The 22238-nt window shown below is 35.4% G+C and overlaps 4 protein-coding genes across 4 annotated transcripts; all 4 read right to left on the bottom strand.

Annotated features, from left to right (window-relative positions):
• Window positions 1–3056: 3056 nt before the first annotated feature.
• Window positions 3057–3912, bottom strand: LOC108846760 (protein salt-induced and EIN3/EIL1-dependent 1). The gene is made up of 2 exons (XM_018619967.2): window positions 3758–3912; window positions 3057–3541 (listed from the first exon to the last, which is right to left on the bottom strand). The coding sequence occupies exon 2, from the start codon at window positions 3487–3489 to the stop codon at window positions 3211–3213; it is 279 nt and encodes a 92-aa protein (XP_018475469.1). The 5' UTR covers window positions 3490–3541; window positions 3758–3912; the 3' UTR covers window positions 3057–3210.
• Window positions 3913–9162: 5250 nt separating this feature from the next.
• On the bottom strand, window positions 9163–10733 carry LOC108844698 (uncharacterized). The gene is made up of 3 exons (XM_018617987.2): window positions 10484–10733; window positions 10121–10321; window positions 9163–9603 (listed from the first exon to the last, which is right to left on the bottom strand). The coding sequence occupies exons 2-3, from the start codon at window positions 10274–10276 to the stop codon at window positions 9427–9429; spliced, it is 333 nt and encodes a 110-aa protein (XP_018473489.1). The 5' UTR covers window positions 10277–10321; window positions 10484–10733; the 3' UTR covers window positions 9163–9426.
• Window positions 10734–11220: 487 nt separating this feature from the next.
• LOC108846514 (NAC domain-containing protein 89) lies at window positions 11221–13719 on the bottom strand. Its single transcript, XM_018619745.2, has 4 exons — window positions 12948–13719; window positions 12345–12598; window positions 12016–12231; window positions 11221–11687 (listed from the first exon to the last, which is right to left on the bottom strand). The coding sequence occupies exons 1-4, from the start codon at window positions 13141–13143 to the stop codon at window positions 11346–11348; spliced, it is 1008 nt and encodes a 335-aa protein (XP_018475247.1). The 5' UTR covers window positions 13144–13719; the 3' UTR covers window positions 11221–11345.
• A 5719-nt stretch (window positions 13720–19438) lies between these two features.
• LOC130509333 (uncharacterized protein At5g41620-like) lies at window positions 19439–21723 on the bottom strand. The gene is made up of 3 exons (XM_057005175.1): window positions 20768–21723; window positions 20608–20676; window positions 19439–20519 (listed from the first exon to the last, which is right to left on the bottom strand). The coding sequence occupies exons 1-3, from the start codon at window positions 21188–21190 to the stop codon at window positions 19611–19613; spliced, it is 1401 nt and encodes a 466-aa protein (XP_056861155.1). The 5' UTR covers window positions 21191–21723; the 3' UTR covers window positions 19439–19610.
• Window positions 21724–22238: the final 515 nt, after the last annotated feature.

Below are 22238 nucleotides of genomic sequence, written 5' to 3'. Positions count from 1 at the left end.
TTGATGACATAACTCTTAAACCTTTCCATATATCATAATTCAATGCTACAAAAATGAAAACATCTTAATAGAGGAACGTCATTCATTGCTCAAAGTATGACTAGACAAGGAAGAAGACAATCTTATGTGGCTCAAGAGCACCCGAAATAGCTTTTTTGAATTCTTTGTTAATGAAAGATGTTTCCTCTGATGCTTCTTCGGGGATTTTGTGTTTGTTTTTTTACACTAGGATCAGATGTTATTGATTAAGTGTAGGTGTAGTAGATACGTGCTTTGTATCGGATATCTTTTAAATTTTTGCTAATGAATTTCAGTTGGAAAAAAAATGAAAGCATCTTAAGAAATCACTACAGCCTATCTCAGATGGAATACACCACGCATAGGTGTTTAATCGGTAATTTTCTAGACTTTTTTGAATGGAAGAAATACGTGAAGAAAGTAAATTGGGACTGCGTTTAGCTTCTAGATCCTGAGATATATGGGGTTAAACATAATTACAGATTAAAAAATAAATGGTTACTACATAATATATTGAGTCAATTTAGAGGCTGGATGATTTATACATATTAACTAATTAAATTTTGGAGATTGAAGTAAAAGTTTTATTTTGTTGTGCCAAAAATCGGTTCTAGGTGATTAGGTGTAGTAAAAAATCTTTACTTTTATAAGAAAAACAAATAAAAGAAATTTTGTTTTTTTTTTGTCTGGTTGATTATGCTATTACAAATCATGAAAAACATTACATAGACGATATTACAGCTTACGATACTACCGTTTTGTGAAGATTTACGCTTGACTTCATCACCTGAGTCGCCATGTGAGATCCATTCCTGACAGTACTCCTTGCGCATGCTGAAGATCTCTTGTAAGTCTTTTCTCTAATTTTTTGCATAATCCGTCTTCTTCAGGAATTGAAACTCAGACATTTTCCTATAAAAATTGTGTTGCCTCAGATTCGAATCCTAAACTGGATGTAGAAGCATCTAAACCTTGACTATTGGATTACGGTGCTTCCACAAAAGAAAACTAGTTTATGCGCTTGAAAATGGGTAGTAACTAGTATAATGACAAAAAATGTGAGAAATAAACTTAGACGATGCGTGTTGTTGTTTCTTTTGATAGTTCGGGAAAGAACGAAACACACGTAATGCTGAATCCGACATTAATGTGATGCATTTTTTATAGTAAGTTTGGGTGAAGATTTTCCATTTATAACGAGAAAAACTCTTCTTCATGATTACTAAGACATTTAATTTGTTCGTTCAACAACTTTGGTAACAAGTAAGCCAAAACTATTTATGATTTGATGTATGATGTGCTTATATATGAATGCTTGCGTAACTTATCATTCGAAGATATAATTATTTAGCCACATTTTTCATGTTAAACACGTAGTTCTGTCACGTACGTGTACACTGAACTTACAACAAGTCAACAACAACTAATTTTCCATTCATAAATTAAATGTCTCAATAGTCTAGAAATATCTAGTACACAAAATGGAATATTATCATTGTTTGAAGAGAATACATCTGTTATAACATCCACAATTGACAAAACAGCTTTATGATGGATTGCCGACATAATAGTATTGGTCTCTTTGTAATTGCATGTTGCAAAAAATCCCTATATATTAGTCATTGAGCATGGAATATTTTTTATAGTCAAGTGTTATCACGAAAATGATTCTAGAATCGTAGAAGATAGATTGGTCCATCTAAATATATAATATACTTTTCATTAAACTAATTAGTTAATTATTAGTGTATAAAAGAATATTCTTAATTGTTTCCTTAAATAAAAAATAACAAAATTTACTAATATAATTAAAATATATATGATAATTAGTGATTGCGAATAAAAAAAGATTTGATAACAATTTTTATTGTCGTCTCTCATTTTTGTTTAATTTTATATTATTCTTTGTCAATTTTTTCTTTTTCTAGGCTCATTCGTTTATTTTAAATCAAATTCCAAATTATTCTAATTTCATATATATTAATTAAAAATAATTGATTACTTTAACAACTGTAAGATCCATGGATTACACAATAAATTTGTTTTCCTAACACTAAATCAATTTTTCTTCGTCACAACACTGACAAAGAATAATTTGGAATTTGACAATCTGAAATAATGACAGTTTTTAGTCGAGTCCATCGTTTTCTTAAATGAACCTAGAATAATTTTTAATGATTAAGTAAATAGATCACATACATAGTAGAATGTATTTTGATTTAAAAAATTTTGCATACCCACAATAAATATAAACCATCATCATTTTCATTTAAAATTTTGTTACAATAAAAAAATACAGGACTGGACAAAATCTAAATCCAAAACACCGAACCAAATTCAATCTGAAAAGTAGTACTAAACTTTTAACCAAAATTGGTTAGATATCCGAACGAGTTCAAAATTTTAGTATTTAGAAAACCGGAACCGAATCCGATCCGAACCAAAATATTTTGGGTGTCCAAGTATATTCGAACCAGATTTATATACTTAAATATATTAATTATTTTTAAATTTAATATCTAAAAAATATACAAAATATATAAGTAATTTTTAAGCTGTCTAAAATACTTGGAAATATAAAAAAATAAAATACATGTTTAAAATAGGTAAATATACTCAAAATACCCAAAATACTATAAATTTCATTGATTTTCATCCAAATATTTAAGTTAAACCAATTTTGATGCCCTTAAGCTTGTGTATTTTTGGTATAAATTATTTAAATTTATATGTTATATATTACTTTTATTTTTAGATTTTTCGAAATTAAAAATATATATGAACTTTAATTAAAAATAAATAAATAGGTTATTAGAATCTAAACCGAACCATAAAGATCCGAAGCGAACTGAATCGGTAAAGATCTGAATTGAACTGAACCAAAGCAAGCTAAATGATACTCGAATGTCCATCTTTAATCAAATGTAAAAAAATTATCGATAAAAAATAAATATTGCTTATAATATTTAAATATACATCATAGTTGGAAAAAATTCATCCAGCGCAATGCGCGGGTTATCATCTAGTTAATAATATTCATAGATAAATTGTCAACAATACATATAAAATTAAAACGATGTTTTTGGAAACAAAAGTATATATCCGTTCACCGATTTATTCAAACTGTCAATATAGGTGACAACGTTGATAGAGGACATTCTTAATGGTATATTTGCTTAATGGGATATTTTCTTAGCTACTAATCTTCTTGCAGTTGTGATCTCTGAGAAAATCAAGCAAAACTTGGCTGTTGCATCTAGGACATCTAGGGTTACTACTATCCAAAGATATGATGATGTACATGATGCAATTAGGGCAACCAACGACCACCATTGGTTTAGCCTCTCCTCCTCCACCTCCAGCTTCTTCCGAACATAACGATGAAGATGGGCTCTCAGTTGGCAAAGACGAATCCAATATATTTAGTTTCAAATCAAGTTCAAGAGTGCTCGCAGCTTCTTGTTGATTCATGTTTCTTGCCTTCCAAGAAGAGTACGTTTGTTGATATATATTCTATAGGGATCTGAATAAGGAACACAACAAAATTCGAACAGGAGGTTGCGTTAGAAAACCTTTGAATCAAAAACAAAAACAGTAGAATTGATGTTAAAAATAAAAAACAGAAACAAAAACAGGAGAATTGACCAATCGAATTACCTAATTATCTACAGATCTAGTGAAGATGACAATAACAATATTTCAACAGATAAATTTGGATCTTGGTTCAAAGTTAGCTTACCTTGGTGAAGACTGGTTTTGTTCTTGTTCTTGAGAGTTAAAGAAGAAAGTTTGACGTCTTCATGTTATGGCTGGCTGTTATATAGACACACAAGATGAGAGCAGGTCTCATTGATTGTGTATTAATTTATTAGTAATTTAGTTTTATCTTCTTTTTTTAACACCGTAATTTAGTTTTATCTAACTTTCAAAATAAGCTCCTAAGAAAAGTACTGATAGCAACGAGATATTTGAACAATAATATGATTTTGAGGATAAAATATACAAAATATTGAGTATGTTGCTTTGGCTTTGGAATTGCATTTACTACCAAATACAGTATAACATCTTTAAATTAATAATTGATAAATTAATATACACTAAAAAATTCTATAAATTAATATAATTTTATAGTCCTAATTAAGTTTTTGGTTCAATTAGTATATCGATAAATTAATAATCTCCATAAATTAATAAAAAATTATAGTTTTGGTGTAGTCCCAATATTATTAATTTATAGAGGTTTCACGGTACTATTTGATATCTTCCCAATTTTGATCATGAAAATTCAAAATCAAATTGAGAGAAAGAGAGAGTGGAGACCATTTATTCCGAGCTTGTAAGGTAATAATGTCTTAACAATAACAAATGTAGAGATGATGATACTATAAGATATTATCATGGCATGAGAACTGAAGAGGAAAATTGTTTCGATGACTAGTATTCGCAATAATATTCTAAATCATTTTTTATTCAAAGTTGAAAATTGATTAATATTGGCGATCACATGGATTTGGACAGATATCAATCATAGCGCACGGCCAACAATGATGTAAAGACTTGCCAAAAAGATGACTACACGAATGGATTTTGATTGTTAATATGGTTGACTTTATAAAGTGAATAAAGATAAGAGAATATTAAGAGTAAATAGCTTTTTTAAATATCGCCAAGCATCTCCGGGTAGACACAGAGCCTCCTCCCCACTGACTCATGCTCCACTTCCTCAGCAGAACATAGCGGATGTTCCTGCTAATCCGCAAAGCCCACGAGCAGCACGTACTCCCCCGACATCCGTATCGCGCTCTGCTGCTTCTCGTCGGGATTTTCAGGCAAACGGAAACCTCCTTCCTTAGGAGTGTTGAGCTGGAACTGCTGTGGGCTCGGGAATCCCAGAACAGTTCGCAGGCTCTTGGCTCTTAATAAAAAATTCTCTCCTGACATTATCTTTCTTCAAGAGACAAAGAATCCAGATGCCTTTGTCCTCAAGGAGCTGGAACCGCTGAATATGGAATCACACTTCCTGGTGTCACCATCAAACCCGAGCTCGGGAGGTCTGGCGCTACTATGGAGGGCCGATCTCGATATCCAAGTTATCTCTGCCTGCAATAACTTTGTGGACACACAAATAACCTACAAAAAGACAACTTTCTTCAGTTCTTTTGTGTATGGAGCTCCTGAGGTTCCAAGGAGACAAGAGGTTTGGAATAAACTTACTGCTATTGGAGACCTGAGACCAGAGCCCTGGTTTCTGACAGGGGATTTCAATGAGATAATTGACAATACTGAGAAGTCGGGTGGTAAAGATAGACCTGAAAGATCTTTCAGCAATTTCCGTTCTTTTATCGCAACGAATGACCTGTTTGACTTGCGCCATCAAGGAGTCTCCCTGTCGTGGAGAGGGACCAGACACTCCCATAGAGTACACTGTCGACTAGATCGTGCTATGGCCAACAGCTCTTGGTCTGATCTGTTCCCTAAAGGTAGCTGCACCTATCTCCCCTTCGAAGGATCTGATCACCGTCCGCTCTACTCATCTTTCACCTCCACAAGGAAGAAGCGAGGTCATCACTTCCGCTACGACAGAAGCTTGAGACATAACCCAGAGGTTACAGCTATTGTTGAGGAAACTTGGGCTAAATCCAGCTCTTCCTCAGTGTCATCTAGAATAGCTAACTGCAGACGCGCAATTGCTTCCTGGAGTAAAAAACACCACATCAACAGTCAGAAAGAGATCTCTAGACTACAACAAGAACTAGATAAAGCTATGGCTGATACCTTTGTGGATGATTGTGCGATTTCTGTCATCAACCAACAACTGCTTATGGCCTACAAATCGGAGGAGGAGTTCTGGAAGCAGCGTAGTCGTCAACTCTGGTTGTCACTAGGTGATCTCAATACGGGCTACTTTCATGCTTCTACAAGATCCAGAAGAGCCAGAAACCGTCTCTCCATGCTTGAGGATGCTGCGGGTAATCCAGTCTTTGATGATGAGGAGATTGCAGACGTCATCTCTCAGTACTTCCAAACCATCTTCACCTCGTCAAATCCACAAGCCTCTGACATAGTATCAAATGCTCTTACTCCATGTATCTCTGCTGAAATGAACAGACTACTCACTTCTCTGCCTTCAGACCAGGAGATAAGGGAAGCCATCTTCTCAATCCACCCGGACAAAGCCCCGGGGCCCGATGGTTTTTCTGCTAGCTTCTTCCAAACTAACTGGCCTACTGTCGGTCCTGCTATCTGCTGCGAGATCAGGTCCTTCTTCTCTACGGGGTCGCTACCTACCAAGATAAACAACACGAACATTAGGCTGATTCCCAAGATTAACAATCCACTAAAGGTGTCTGACTTTCGCCCTATTGCTTTGTGCAACGTGTACTATAAAGCAATTTCCAAGCTATTATCTCTACGCCTAAAGCCTATTCTTCAAGATATCATTTCGGAAAATCAGTCTGCATTCATACCTGGAAGAGCCATCTCCGATAACGTGCTAATCACCCATGAGGTCCTTTATTATCTCAAGACGTCTGAAGCGGAGAAACGTTGCTGCATGGCTGTCAAAACGGATATTAGTAAGGCTTATGACCGTCTAGAGTGGTCTTTCATCAGACAGGTGTTCATCAGTCTGGGATTTGATATTACCTGGACAGGGTGGGTCCTGGAATGCATCTCTTCTGTATCGTATTCCTTTCTCATCGACAACGAAGTGAAAGGTGAAGTTAAACCCCAACGCGGCATCCGACAAGGTGATCCGATGTCACCTTACATCTTCATCCTCTGTGGGGAAGTCCTCTCGAGCCTCTGCAGGAAAGCACAACAAAATGGTTTACTCCCGGGTGTGAGAGTTTCAAATAATAGCCCTAGAATTAACCATCTACTATTTGCAGACGATACGATGTTTTTCACAAGAGCAAACCATAAGTCCTGCAACTCCCTACTCAAGATACTACATGACTACGAAGCTGCATCTGGACAAAAAATAAACCCGGACAAGTCCTCTATATCCTTTTCGGCCAAGACACCTCAAGCTACTAGAGACCAAGTGAAAGCACTTCTAGGTATCTCTAAAGAGGGAGGCGTAGGGAAGTATTTAGGCCTACCTGAACACTTCGGCAGGAAGAAGAGTGACCTCTTCTCATCTATCGTAGACCGTATGAAGCAGAAAGCAGTGAGTTGGTCCACGCGCTTCTTATCAACTGCCGGTAAAATGACGATGCTTCAGTCTGTCCTCTCCGCCATCCCATCCTATGCAATGTCTTGCTTCCAGTTACCTGTGGGATTATGCAACAGAATTCAATCAGTCCTGGTGCGTTTCTGGTGGGATAATAGTAACGGTGAAAGGAAAATCTGCTGGATAGCTTGGGATAAAATGACTAAGCCTAAAAGCATTGGGGGTTTGGGCTTTAGAGATGTTCAGCTATTTAACCAAGCTTTACTAGCTAAAATAGCGTGGAGAATTCTAAAGAAACCAACCTGTCTGTTGGCCCGGGTTCTCTATGGGAAGTACTGTCATAATCAAGAATTTCTATCTACTGCAGTCAAAACCGAATCTTCACATGGTTGGAAAGGTATCTTATGGGGTAGAGATCTACTACTAGCTCACCTAGGCAAAGCAATTGGTAATGGAACTTCTACTAGAGTTTGGAGCGACTCCTGGATTAGCCCTAGCGACAATCTACGACCTTTCGGCCCATCGACAGAACATGATCAAGACCTCCTAGTTGCAGACCTCCTAGCTACTGAATCCAGAGAATGGAACCTCGCGAAAATCAACAATATACTGCCTGAGATGGCTCACCTTATTCTGCGTATTAGACCGAGTGTTTTGAATAATGAGGACGCCTTCATCTGGCCGCTACATCCGTCGGGCGAGTACACCACGAAGTCCGGTTATTTCTCAGGAGCCCAATCTCTAGTCTCCTCATCGTCTTCTTCACTGCCCCCGATCCCTTTCGAATGGAAGAAGCTCATTTGGAAGCCAAAGATGTCGCCAAAATTGAAGCTTTTCATGTGGAAGATCATCCAAGGAGCGCTGCCGACAGGAGAGAACCTGCAAAAGAGGGGCTTATTAGCAAACACGCTCTGTCCTCGTTGTGGGGAACTGGAGACAACTGATCACCTGTTCCTTCGATGTCAATTTGTGCACGAAATTTGGCAGTTGGCACCTTGGGAAGCAGCCATCGATCCGTCTATGAGTAGCTCCTTTGCGGAGGTGCTATCTCACTCCACCACTTGGCGTAACCTCCCACCGGTGGGTATCACGATCAACATCTTCCCTTGGATTTGTTGGTTCATCTGGTTGAACCGGAATCAACTAATCTTCGACAAGCGACCCTCAAGCTCGCGCAGCATCGTTACAAAAGCGCTACAGGCAGCACAGGAATGGGAGCGAGCACAACCTCCCCCGGATCCCCCGGTTCAGCGATCCGCCAGGATCCCACCGACTCCCGTTCTCCCACCGAGGACCTTCGTCTGTCATACGGATGGGGCTTGGCTCTCCTCCTCAGGTATCGCAGGGGTTGGCTGGATCATCAAAGCAGAGGATGGATCCGCTGCTCCTGAAATAGGAAGAGGGGGGCAATCCTTCCTGCATGTATCTTCGGCAATCATGGCGGAAGCCCTAGCTATACGGGAAGCCCTCCTCCACGCTCTCTCTCTCGGGATCACTTCAATCTGGCTTCGATCAGATGCTCAAGCGCTCGTCGCAGCGATCAACACGAAGCGGAGACCGACAGATCTCTACGGTGTTCTGTCGGACGTCGATTCGATTTCCTCAGCCTTCTCTTTCTGTCTTTTTTCTTTTTGCTCTAGGCTTTCTAACGGGCCTGCGGACTCGATCGCAAAAGCCCATCTTTGTATCCAAAACGCTCCTGTAGCCCATTTCGCTTAATCTCCTAATATGAAGTTTCTTGTTGCGCAAAAAAAAAATATTGACTTGGAAAATGATGGAATACGGTAGGTGATATTTAGGGTCTTGACTGATGGAACCATGGAACCAAAAAAAGAAGTTGCAAATAATATGGAAGATTCATATGACATAAGATTGTCTTTGTCATCTTAGACTTTGTTATCTTAGTTTAGTCAAAGTAAAACCCAAACAACAAACCAAAGGTTGACTATGCAAACAGATACACACATAGATTAGCTAATAATACCATCAAGCCATATGAAAAGATACTACAAGTACCCAAATTCTCTGATTACAATTTGAATATCTCAATCTTCGTCATAAGATTAAGACAATCCTTGTGATCAAATTTGCAGGAACATGTTAACACAACATAAATAAAATACAACAGTTTGCAGTTTGGAACTTTAGAGAGGAATTTTCAGTTTTTTTTTTCCTACCGCGTTTACGTGCACCATTCATGTTATTTATAAGAGTTGTTGTAATGGGATGAAAAACTAGTCTTCCACAATGTGTTTCCTCTCGAGCTCAATGAACTGCTGCTTGCTGAGACGGGAGGTTTCAGTGGCGTTTCTTGTCTGGTTCTCTTGTCCTTTGCAACGCAGCAACTGCATTTGAAGAGTTCGTACAAGCTCATTTAGCCTCTGGATATGTCTCTCTTGTGACAAGATGATCTGTAACAATGGACAAAAATAACAAAGTGACAAGATGAAGGGTCAGAACAGGACAATATGCATTTGCATAATAGGAGGTTGCAAGACAAAGATGTTTTTATACTATTTCACTCCACAATAACCTTAACTACTTGATGTTAATCTGAAAAAAAAAACAATAGAGGGCTCAAACCAATAGTTCAACGAAAAATTAAAAGTTCTAATCAGTCACTGTGCAGAGTCTAGTGAAATTATAAGCATCTCAATGCCAAGAATAAACGCAGAAAGACAAGACAAAAAGTCCAGAAACTGATTGGTCCAAAATGTTCCATAATACATACATATACGATGAACCTCTTAGAATTAGAACATTATAAGATAACCGAATTTTTACTCAATTCGTGCATATCTCACGTGATGTTACACTAGTCCATAAGTCAATAGTCACAAAAACCAATTCAGGTATCACAGAAGCCACAACTTCTGAATGTGAACACACACAGAGTGAAGAGTTAAAAATCAAAATGAGTGTGTGTACCTTCTCTTTGACAGCATCTTCCCTCTTTGCAATCTGCTGGTGTTTCTGAGACAAGCTAGGAGCAGCATCAAGCTCAAGTAGCGGTTGCCTCCATTCAAACTGAGAAGTGACTATAAGTATAACCAGTAGAAAGACAAGCATGATCGGCCTCGACATCTTTCTTTTGTCTCTTTGGTTAGCTCCAACAAAACCTGTTCCAGACTGAAAGAAAGAACGTCACTTTCCCACATCCTAATCCAATCGTCAAATTATATTTTTTAATCGGAGAATGAGATTGAAAGGTCAAAACTTTAAGATGTAATTCACCAACCCACTTCCTAAATTTCCAAAAACTAGAACGATTACGATGTAATCAGAACTTACAGATCAAAATTGAAGAGTGAAATCAAACTTCATTGTCTTTCCCTAGGGTTTGCGAAGCAGGGGAGAAATAGGAAGAGACTGATCGAGATCTTTCGATGAAATCGTCTGAAGCTACTAGCTTTCTCGAGAACGGAGTTCTTCTCGTAAAGAGAGCGAAAAGAGAACGAGATGTTAAAGCAGAGAGGTTTAACGGATAATCTAAAAGTGCAACCGTCGTTAAGAGACGGTGAAGACAAGAAGAAGAAGAAGAGTACGGACATAGATACTATTTACAAAATTACCCCTTCAGTTATCCATTTTGTTAATTTACACACAAAGGTTTTTACAGATATCAAAAAGAAAAAAAAACAAAACAACAACTAAAAGTTACAGATATCTATACCCTTGTAAGAAAATATATGATTATTTAAATTATTGATAATCTAAAAATTCAAATTATTTGATATTTTTATCTAAACAATATTTAAAAATTAACTGAATCGGAAATAAATTGGATACAGATTTTTTAAAAAACATTAACTGAATTTTTGATATTTTTACTGATTTTTCGAGACAATTCCAATATTTCTTTTTTTTTAATCAGAAAAACCAAACAAAACCAAAAAGCAAATGCACAAAGCCTAACAACGGTTTGGTCTTTTATTTCGAGATTCTTCTGATTGCGGGGATTTGATTTCTGTTTGCTTGCAGTTCAATAAACCGAACCAAAAAATGGACAGATTAATCAAGTTGAAACATTAAACGCCAAATGAACATATAAACCGCGTCTATACACAAAAACACATAAACATAAACATGGATAGGAAGCAATGAACAGAAAGAATGAGACAGGACATGGCTTCCTACTACTACTTATATAGCCTTACTCTAGATGAAACAACAAAGCAAGCAGAACCACTACAAATATAATAACATCCCATCGTGCTCGGTTCACCGTTTTGATATGGTATAGTCCCACAAAGCAGCTCGACAATGGTTCAGTGCCACTGTTATCTTTCCCTTTCTTCTTTTGTGGTGGTATTTCCTCTACCAGTGAAGCCATCTGTCTGTCTATCATGTTTGGTAAAGGAAGTACCCTTATGGCCGATGATGCTGATTCAAGTGTTGGCACTTCGTTTGGTGTGTTCCCTGTCATCACCATTTCATCAAGATTGATGATTTCATCGCTGAGCATATCCGCAAAGAGATCTTCATCGGTATGCACCTAGACACACAACCACATCAATAAGTGTGAGAATAAAGCACAATGATTCAATTTTCATCAAGAAATGATGCACTATGTGAAACGTTAGTGCATGTATCCAAAGCTATCAAACAAGTATGTGGAAAAGCAAATGGTGGATCAATATCACAGGCCGGTCCTCGGCAACATTTTAAAAACAAATATACATAGGTTTGGACGTTTGGTAGTGCACTTAAATTATGAAAAAAAAATTATCAAGATATTTACTAAAATGTTTATATCTCCCAAAATTTCAGAAACGGCAATGATCAATATTTCATTAACAAGAAGTGAAACAAAGGTGACAAACCTGTACATTTCTTGATGTCTCTGCCATCTCAGTGAGAAGGTTTTCACTTGATTCACCTGCAAGGTAAAAATCAACCATGCTGTCCCAATCATATGGGCTACCTGAACTAACCGGATCATCTGTCAAGATCATGTGCTTATCGGCTGCTAAATTTGGCTCTGGTGCTTTATGAAATTCCATGTTTCTCCTAAGCCGGCAAACAACCAAAGCATCATCCTAGAATACACGCAAGATAATCAACTAAATCTCTGGGAGGCTCTTGAAAAATTATAAACAGTATCAAAGTATGTAATGGTTAACAGTTTTATTAAAGTCTCAGAACAGTTAACCAGTGATACTCCTTTCATGGAGTATTCGTGCATGATCCACTCTGTTCTTTCGCCTTTTGGTGCACGACCAATATGGAAGACAAGCGTCCTCTTTGTCCCGATCACTTCCGAGGAAGACTTAACATCACGTTCTTTCCCAGTGGCTTTCCAGTATCCCATCTTGGTTGCTCTCCTGTTCTGTGACCCATGTGGATACTTTTTGCCACGTGCACAGAAGAAGAACCATTCGGTATCGGATTTAACTATCGATTTATCTGGAAATAAAAAAAATAGGAAAGTTAACTATCTTTAACACTCCACTAGACACATGTTGCTGTCGATCAGAAGGGATAATAAGATGGAAACAACATGTTGTTGGAAATATAAAAATTAGGAACGTTATCTATCTTAAGAGTTAAGACACTCCACGAGACACATGTTGCAGTTGGAGCAGAGGTATCCGATAAGGAGTAACAAGAAAACATGACACCTAAAAATAGTAAGTTCTGAATATCTGATAACATGACATCTATAAAGTGCACCTAAAATAGTAAGTTCTGTGTTTTTTTCTCCATAAGCCCTGAGTATATCAGACGAACATCAAAGAGTAGAAACAGAACAAACCGGGCAAATCCCAAGGCTCGAAGTTGTAAATATCGGTTTCCGGTATAACCTCGACGGACCGCTCCAAGCCGTCCATCTTCCGCTTCAGGTAATACGAGATCAGCTCCACGTCAGTCGGCGAGAACTTGAACCCTGGAAACACCGTCGACGCTTCTACTGTATCCTTAGAAACTCCTCCCACCGGCTCCACCTCCATGAAGGCTCCCGCGTACACAACAGTCGCCACGAGAGGTGAGATTGATAATCTGGTATAATTAATATCGCCGCTCTAGAAATAGGACAAAGTGTCTAATTTGTCTCTGGAGATTCTCAGTTCTCTATCACCTGAGCTTTGCGAAGACATTTGCAGACGTATGGGGTTTTGACCAGGTGTTGCGCGGGCATTGCTTTGTTGCATGTCTGATTGCCACGTCATCGAACCTAGTTTAAACTGAAGTGCTTTATTTCAGTTTTAGCCCCTTTACTGTTTTCACGTAGTCTCAGTCCTCCTTGACTAGTCGGTGATCAACCTTTTCTTCTGGTCAACAAAGTATGTTGACTGTTTATACCGAACCAATAGAGACACAAAAGGAAAGTCAACATAATAATGAAGTGTGTAGTGAATAATACCGAATTTACAAATGTGAGCCGTGACCAACTTGAAGCCGGTTTTAAATACAAGAGCTGTGGCAGACCTGAGAGGAAGCCAAAACAGTAGCTTATTCCGCTAGAATTTTTTCTTTTGGGGTGTAAATGTGAAGATTCAAGAAAATATCTTTTCATAGAATGCTTAATGATTTTATAACAGAATAAAACAGGAACTCTTTTTTCCTCTTCTTTTGTTAGTTCTAGACGTTATTTTTTATTTAATTGTTATTTTTTATAAATTCACAATGGATATTTTATATTTTCAAAACAGAAACATGAAAAAGTCAAAAATATTTAAAATTAATACATAGTTTTCTTTTTTTGAATGAATGTTAAATTTATTTAAAGAAAAAAAACATTTTTACAATGACTGCATCATAAGTTTGATGGTTTATAATTTTTTTAAAAGCTATAACAAGACATGATCTTTTATCTAATTGAGAACCATGTTTCCATGGCTTTGTTCTACTTGCGTGCTCCCATGATGCGCAAGCTTGAGATGCGATTTCTTACAGCCTTGTCTACACCTTTGATCAGAGTTGCAGGGTTGTTGGACCTTTCTCCATGTCTTCTTCCATTCCTCTTTTTTCAAATAGCAGATAATGTCGTCTGGAACACGTATCTGATCAGGAATAAGCGGGTGGAATTCCAGTTCTGGTCTGTTAGGAGCCGAATAATCTCTTCCCAATCATTTGTATAGTGCTGAGACATTAACTTAGCAGCAAGGTTCTTCCAGACTTCTTCTGAGAATTTGCATCTGTAAAACAAGTGGTTACGAGTTTCAAGCGGCTCGGGACAAAGACTGCAGGCTGTTGATGCAGCCGTGTTCCAGGTTTCAAGCGGCTCGGGACAAATACATAGTTTTCATCTATACTATTGTTTGAAAAATTATTTTGCTTATGTGTCAGCTTCTCCGTTATTTTAGTTAATTTGCATAATTGTCATCTTCTTCATTATTTTAGAATAAATCATTAGTTTAACAAATATTATTGTTTAAAATTTTATTTTAATATATATCATGATATTTAAAATAATTAATAAACGTTAACCTATTCCACGGATATATATATATATATATACTATTATTTTTAAATATATATTTTAATATATAATTACCATGATATTTAGAATATTTAATTAATAAATAAATATAAAATTTGACATTAACAAATAGATTGATTAATATACTGAATCATATCTATATACTGCGGTTTATTAAAAATAACGATGATTCAGTTTAATTGGACTACCAAAATTCAAACTATTTTTTCTATTTTGATTCAGTTCGGTTTTACTGGATTGAACATCCTAGGCTATTGTTATTTTATTGACGTTTTATGGGTTGTAGTTGTTTATAATCATTTTAGTGTCATTAGCTTTCATTCCAAATACAATAATTGTTTAATTTCAAATTTAGGTTTCTTAATTTGATTATTGCTATAAAAATGGATCCAAAATCCGCATCTCATAAATGAAACTATAAAACAAAAGATCATAATTTAATACATTGACTACAAATATGAATATCAAATTTTTATAATTAAAAATTAAAAATTTCTTTGGATAATCTTTTCAGTTTATCTTCACAAAAATAGTTTTTAGAAAAGAAAAATGACTAAATTTTTTTTTATTAAAATGTAAAATGTGCATTTATACCATTTAGGTTAACTAATTCTAAGTTTATGGTTTAGAGTTAAGATGTGGGTTTTGGGTATGGGTTTCAAATTTCAAAAAAATAAATAAAATTAAAATTTTCAAAAACAAAAAATGCTATTTTGGTAATTTTATTTGAGTGCTATTTTGTGACAAAACTTAAAAAAAAACTATCTGAAAGAATTGCTTTTTAAAATTTGTATCTAACTAATATTTTTAGTAAAAATATATATTATAATTAAATATTGATATGTATATATATAAGTCTGTACAAGGTGCAGGACATCAATTAATTATTTTTTACATGCAAATAAAAATAAGAGACCCTCACGTTCAACGTCAAAATACTTTTTGCGGTAGTGCTTATTGGAGTTTTGTATATTATTACAACGTCAAGATTTTTGATTAAAATCATTATAAGATCCAAATAGTTACATTCAGTTTGTCTGCTTTTTATCGTTTGTATTGTTGCTTCTGCTCGTTCCATCTTCAGATTTATACATAAAATTAGTGATTCATTAACTCGTTTGGCTGAGTGTTTTTATGTTGGAATTATACCTAAACTTGGCTTATAGCTAAAAGTGAGAAAAAAGTAATCACCAATATACCTATCCGAATAAATAAAAAGATAATCTAAATTTTATATTGGATATTAGACAAAATAAAATCTAATATATTTATGAGTAAACGACTTATTTCCACACCAAAAATATCATATAGTAATAGTTCCATGCAATCTTTCATGCTAGTCCTAATTACACACATATTAAGTATATGAACTTATCTACCCCTATTTTCAAAGATCGAAACCCAAAACCCGAAACCATACATTGTTTAAAATTTTATCTTATTACCGAACTGAAATTAAAACCTGATCCAACCTGATATTCAAATAATACTCGACCCAACTCTTTAGTAAAATGTTGGGTCAGGTTCTATTTGGATATCAGGTCGGGTCGGGTTTTAATTTCAGTTCAATACCAACTAGTTTGATATCGGTTTGATCAGTTTGATATCAAATTAGATTTTAAACCAGTAAAACCAAGCTAAATCTTCGTCTATGTTGTTTCGGGCTCTTTGAAAATAAGGGTAAACTAGATTTTGATCCGCGCTTTCAAAGCGCGGTTTTATTTTCCTTTATTTTTAAAAAAATTGACAAATATTTAGTAAATGTCATATTTTCATATATTTGTTTTTTTATAAAAGACTTAAACTTTTTATCTTTCTTTATCGTGTTTCATTTTAAATGAGTATAGGCCTGAGCATAATATCCGGATCCGAAGAACCAATCCAAAACCGATCCGAAAATCAGGGTTCCGAACCGATCAGACCCGGGGTAAATATCCGAATGAGTTCTAAATTGCTATATACGAAGAACCGATCCCGAACCCGATCCGAACCGAGAACTAAATGAATACCCGAAGATATCTGAAATGTGAATATATATCTAAAAATATATGTTATAATTATATTTATAATTATTTTAATATTTTAAATTAATATTATAAGTTAACTATAGTAGTTATTTTCGGTACTTTTGAATATTTTTGGATAAATATGATAGTTTGGATAAAAGTTTACCCAAAAAACTGTATAGAATGGATATTTTTGGTTACTTTTGATTACTTTTGAATTTGAACCGAATCGGATACTTTGGTTACTTTGAGTACAAATAACCGAACCCATTTTAGATATTTTGATTATTTGGTTATTTTTCTGGTTCTTATGCATGAGAACCGAACTCACCCGGATCCGGAAAGACCCGATTCGAATCCAATCCGAAATTTTATAATACCCGAATGGGGTTTAATTTAAAAACCCAAAAAATCCGATACTCGAAAGAACCGATCCGTACCCGAATGAGTACACAAACGTCCAGGTCTAATGAGTATTTATGTTTAAAATTAAATTTTATCTTTTAATGAATTTTGTTGGTATAACTCTGATAAATTAATTTTATTATGTGGTTAATTTTTTTAATAAAAAATTATAAACTTTTAATAAAGATTTATATTTTTCAATGAAAAAATTCCAATGAAAAAATTCAAAATTTTCTATGAATGCTTAAATTATATTAAAAAGATAAAATATAATAATTAAGTGATTAATTTTTGTTCACTACACAAAATATTAAGAATGACTGAAAATAAATTATTTGAACTTGCAAAAAAATAAGAATTGGGTCTGATTTCTTAGTTTGCCCAAATGGCCCAAGAGAAATCTGATGTGTGCAGTGGGATGGATCCAAAAAAATAACCCAATATAGATTTGTTATTAATATTACTTGATTGTCTTTAATGAAATATGCAATGTTAGTTAAAGAAAGGGTAAGTTTAGGTAAAAAGCACAATATGATCCTGATTTAATAGTATAGATAGGGTCATATACTTAAAATTTGTGTAATTAGGTTTATATACTTAAAATATGTGTAATTAGGACGAACATGAAAAATTGTATGGAACTGTTACTATACGATGATTCTGGTGTGGAAATAGGTCGTTTACCCTATATATATATATATATATATATATGGTTTAATACCATCTTATATGAGGCTTTTTGGGAGTAACAATGTGAAAACAAATCTGTGAGGATTTAAATTCAAATGGTGACGGATGTCTGGTTTTAATTGAACGTTTAACCTCCAGTACGGACATCCGGTATGGCTCTAGTAGTACACATAGGCCATGAATGCATCTGATTCATCACAACAGATTGGTATCAGAACCAAGGTTATTTGGTCATTGGTTTGAGAAAAGAATTGTCATAATAAATAAAAAATAGTCCAAATTTCACATCAGATATTAAAAAAATAAAATCTAATATATATATATATATATATTTGGTTCAATTCCTCTTAATATGAACCCTTTTGAAAATAATGATCCAAAAACAAATTTGTGAAGACATAGACTTAAAACAAAACAAAAAATCATAATAAACGAAGAGATTGGACATTTAGCAATGGACGTCTCATTCTAATTGAACATCTGGCATTCAGTACGAATATCCGATCTAATAGAACATCTGACCAAGGGGTGCATCTAGGACGTCCCAACAGGTTCATTGAACTTTTCAAGGTTTTTACAGACAAAGAGATAAAGCCACACATGCACTTGACAAGATCACACTGACAATATCTCGACCCGTATTAGGCCAATGTCTTTAGCATTTGACCTTTTCTCATGGTAAGTGACCCTAGTGGCATTCAATACTTATTTTAATCTACTATTTAGTGTTCATCAATTTTTGTGAGTTTTACTTTCTTTCGTACGTAGTGTGTAACTTTATACGGGAAATATTGGTATATGAAAACGAAACAAATTGCAATTATCACAAAAATCCAAATTATTTACGGCAATTGGGTCTCCAATAACCATTTTGAAAAACAAATCGGTCTCTAACCCTATGGACCCTAACTTTCATGTGTTACTAGTCAATATGTATAGGAAATGGAGACCCACTTTCCGTTTTTTCTTGTCATCTCATTAACTTTATCTAACGTACGTTTCGATTGAATTTTAGTTTTACGACAAAACAAATTGGGTGACTGAACGTAACGGATAGCTGAGACAAGTTCACATGGGAAGATGGTCGTCGTTCATTGTCCACGCAATAACATAGAAAACCTCGTTGTTATTTCATTTTATATTCGTAAACTTAAAACTAATCTATTCTGGCATCAATTATATCTCATCATTGTTCGTTGTTCTTATTCTCATTGTTATAATTATTATGATTCTAATTTACCCTGAGCCTACGTTTCCATGTGTGTATCATCAATCATGCCAAACTGTTTAATAAAAATATTCACAAACTCAAACAAATATACAATAATGTACATTATCCTTCAACCAATCCACAACATGATGTAATTTTTTTTTTGTATATGGATATCAATTACATCATGTTGTAAGTTACAAAAAAAAAATTACATCATGTTGTCGATTGGTTGAAGGATAATGTACATTATTGTATATTTGTTTGAGTTTGTGAATATTTTATGATGTAAAAATATCCATATACATTTTTTCTACATCATGTATATCCACCTTTGATTACGTAAACAAATCACTGTTTTTTCTACATGTAATTTTTTTTTTGTAACTTACAACATGATGTAATTGATATCCATTTAGATTTTTGAAAGATGCATACATATCAAGGTGGAAGTATATAATGTTTACGTAATCAAAGTTTAACAACACGAGTAGAAAAAACAGTGATTTGACTAAGACATGTAACTTACGGTGGTTTGTATTTAAATTATGACAGTTAAGATACTTTCTGCAAGATTAAATCCAAAAATTAAATTGAATAAAATACATATACACATTAAAAACTGATACTATTTTTTTCTTGCCGGCTCTAGCTCCGGTGTGATTACACAAACTCCACACTTGGTAAGTGCCGGTGATTCCACTGCTCCGACGATGAGGAACCAATGAATCTCATATTAGAAACAATGTACTCTTTTAGAGTCTTCAAAGATTCATCTCTCTCCCCATTATCAACAACCACTGATCTCTTCTCCACAGGATCATCATCATCTTCGCCGGAGCCAACAAATCTAGATTGGCTTTCAACATAACCCCACTTACTTCCACTCTCCATGTTCAGCTCAATAGACTTAAGATCACTCTCCTCCTCCTCCTCCTCCTCATCCTCATCAGAGCCATCTATTATCTCTAGAACCCGACCAATCTCCGACGACCCTTTTCCCTCAAGAACCCTCCGGAGCTCCTTCTTCAGCCTCTCCACGGCGGCGTGTTTCTCCTCGAACTCAAACTTCGCCTCCGTAAGCTTCATCTGAACCCTCTCTTCCCTCAAAACATCAGCTACACGCATCATCTCCCTCTCTTTCTCCATATCTTTCTTATCTTCTCCGATTCCTCTCGCCAGCTCATCGCACACCTCCTCGAGAACATCTCTCGCTCTCCTCTCTCTCTCCATCTCCTCCTTCGTCTTCCTCTCCCTTTCCTTAGCTTCCGCTAGCTCTCTCCCTAACTTTATGTTCATCTTCTCCGTTCTCTGCCTCAGCTTTCTCTCGACCACCGCCTCTTCTCGAAGCTTCTCTATTAACCTCCTGTTCTCCTCCTCCTCCTCGTCGAACTCACTCACCAGATGCTTTAGAGAAGACCTTGTTCTGTCTAGTTCGCAAACCAGAGCAGAGATTAAACGGTTGCTTGCTGTCTTGTGATCGTCCCCGAGCTTACCGATACGTTTTAGGACCTTCACGAGCTCTTTAGACGTTGTTAAACCGTCGCTGACGTTCTTGAAACGAGTTTTCACCTGTGTTAGGTTTAGGGTTTGACTAATCAGAGTTATCTTCTTACGCAAGAAAGATATGTTTTGTAGTAAGAAAGAGAAAAAAGCGTACCGAGTTTGTGCCGGTGGTTTTGTATTCGATTAGTTGTTGTACTGTTTCTCTTTCATGGAGAATGATTCTCTGTCAAATTTTGATTATCAAGACTTGGAATCCAAGAAAAGAATAAAGAAAAAAAAAACAGAGGTAACTTGAAACGGAAGCAAGCCCTAACCTCTGGTCCAAAACGGGAAATGGGATCGGATGAGTTTTGTAGGAAATCATGGGAAGAGATCTCTGTTGGTTTCTTCCTTCTGTTTCTCGACGGTTTCTTGCTTCTCAAGTTATCTCTGTCGGAGTCTAGGGCAGGATCTGTACCGCCGTCGCTGATCTCCCACAGAGTTGCCGCCAGCTTTCTTGCCGAGACGGGGAGTTTCTCAAATTGATCTACATGATGTTTCTCCGGCGATAAGGACAAGAGTACGGGAGTTTTAGCGGCGGAGATGGACTTAACGGGAGTTCCTGAGCCGCCGTTGTCTTGTGCGGCTCTTTTGCCGGCGAAAATTGCGCGTTTGAAGCGGTTTTGACGAGCTAGTGAAGAGGAAGAGGAGGAAGAACCACCTCTCTTCCTGATCTTGCACCCTCTTTTCCGATCCATATTTTTTTTTGTATTTTTTTGATAAATCAGCAGAACACAAGATTGTCTCGAATCTTGTCTGAAGACAGAAAATGTTTGAAATTTGGAATTGGTTGGTGCTTTTTATGAGAAGTGGGTCATGAGGTTGAACGAGTAGAAGAAACTTGAAGTAGTTTCTCGAAGATATTGTTTTGAATCTCTGAAGAAACTTTAAAGTGAGTGAATGGGATAATACAGAAAAAAAAAAAGAAGAGAAAGTTACGATTAATTTTTGTGTGTGTTTTCTTTTGCTTTTTCTGAAGTTTATTAGAGTTAATTATCTCCCTATTGAAGAAATTGAAAAAGAAACTGAAGATAAGAACTAAGAAGAGATGGTTGCTGAGATTCTTTAATTCCTTTTGAAAGACTTTAAAAAAGGAAAAGAGCTTTGAATCTGGGAAATTGTGTTACTTCTTGGGGGAAGAAAGAGAGAAGAGAAGAATATGGACTGTGGAGGAAGACAGGATGGGAAGAGAAAGGAGTGTGGTGTGGTGTGTTTTGTTTTGTTTGTCTGCGTTGTCTAATTTTGCTGGAGGATTCATTGTACACACCATTAACCAGTCTTTTTTTCAATTTCTTCAAAATTTCAAATTTATTTTAATAATTCTATAATTAATAACTGTCCTGTTCATTAATGCAAGAACGACTTGTAAAAGGGTTGTATTATGGAATCTGTCAATCCAAATTAATACTTTTCTAAAGCAAATCTCTGTATCTATCTTATTAAAGGTGAAGTACAAATTCGGTGCGTTTGGATACTTGGATAAGATTAATAAAAAAATTTGGTGTGTTTGGTTATAGTTATAAAAATGGAGTGTTTGGAAACTTGAATAGTAGTATCTATTGATTGTGTTTCCATATTTCACTTAGTTTAACAATTTAATTAATTATATTACCTTAATAATAAATTACATCATTAATTATATTACCATAATAATAATAATGCATATTTTTATTTATTAGTTAATCAATATTAACTTTGTGCCAATTATAAAATCAAAAATGCTAAATAATTAGGTTTTACATATGA

The sequence above is a fragment of the Raphanus sativus genome, chromosome 3, assembly GCF_000801105.2.
Source record: "Raphanus sativus cultivar WK10039 chromosome 3, ASM80110v3, whole genome shotgun sequence".
NCBI lineage: Eukaryota > Viridiplantae > Streptophyta > Magnoliopsida > Brassicales > Brassicaceae > Raphanus > Raphanus sativus.
This window is presented reverse-complemented; position numbering and strand designations above follow the sequence as displayed.

Bases quoted from the DNA above. Each gene is read 5' to 3' on its own strand.
- LOC108846514 (XM_018619745.2), bottom strand. From the start codon at position 13,143: ATGGAGGTGGAGCCGGTGGGAGGAGTTTCTAAGGATACAGTAGAAGCG. The intron at 12,599-12,947 runs GTTTGTTCTGTT...TTTTATTTCCAG, and splicing joins CGAGCCTTGGGATTTGCCCG to ATAAATCGATAGTTAAATCC. The intron at 11,688-12,015 runs GTTTGTCACCTT...TTGTGTGTCTAG, and splicing joins AGACATCAAGAAATGTACAG to GTGCATACCGATGAAGATCT.
- LOC108844698 (XM_018617987.2), bottom strand. From the start codon at position 10,276: ATGTCGAGGCCGATCATGCTTGTCTTTCTACTGGTTATACTTATAGTC. The intron at 9,604-10,120 runs GTACACACACTC...CCATTGTTACAG, and splicing joins AAGATGCTGTCAAAGAGAAG to ATCATCTTGTCACAAGAGAG.
- LOC130509333 (XM_057005175.1), bottom strand. From the start codon at position 21,190: ATGGATCGGAAAAGAGGGTGCAAGATCAGGAAGAGAGGTGGTTCTTCC. The intron at 20,677-20,767 runs GTTAGGGCTTGC...AAAATTTGACAG, and splicing joins TTTCCCGTTTTGGACCAGAG to AGAATCATTCTCCATGAAAG. The intron at 20,520-20,607 runs GTACGCTTTTTT...AACCTAACACAG, and splicing joins AAACCACCGGCACAAACTCG to GTGAAAACTCGTTTCAAGAA.
- LOC108846760 (XM_018619967.2), bottom strand. From the start codon at position 3,489: ATGAATCAACAAGAAGCTGCGAGCACTCTTGAACTTGATTTGAAACTA.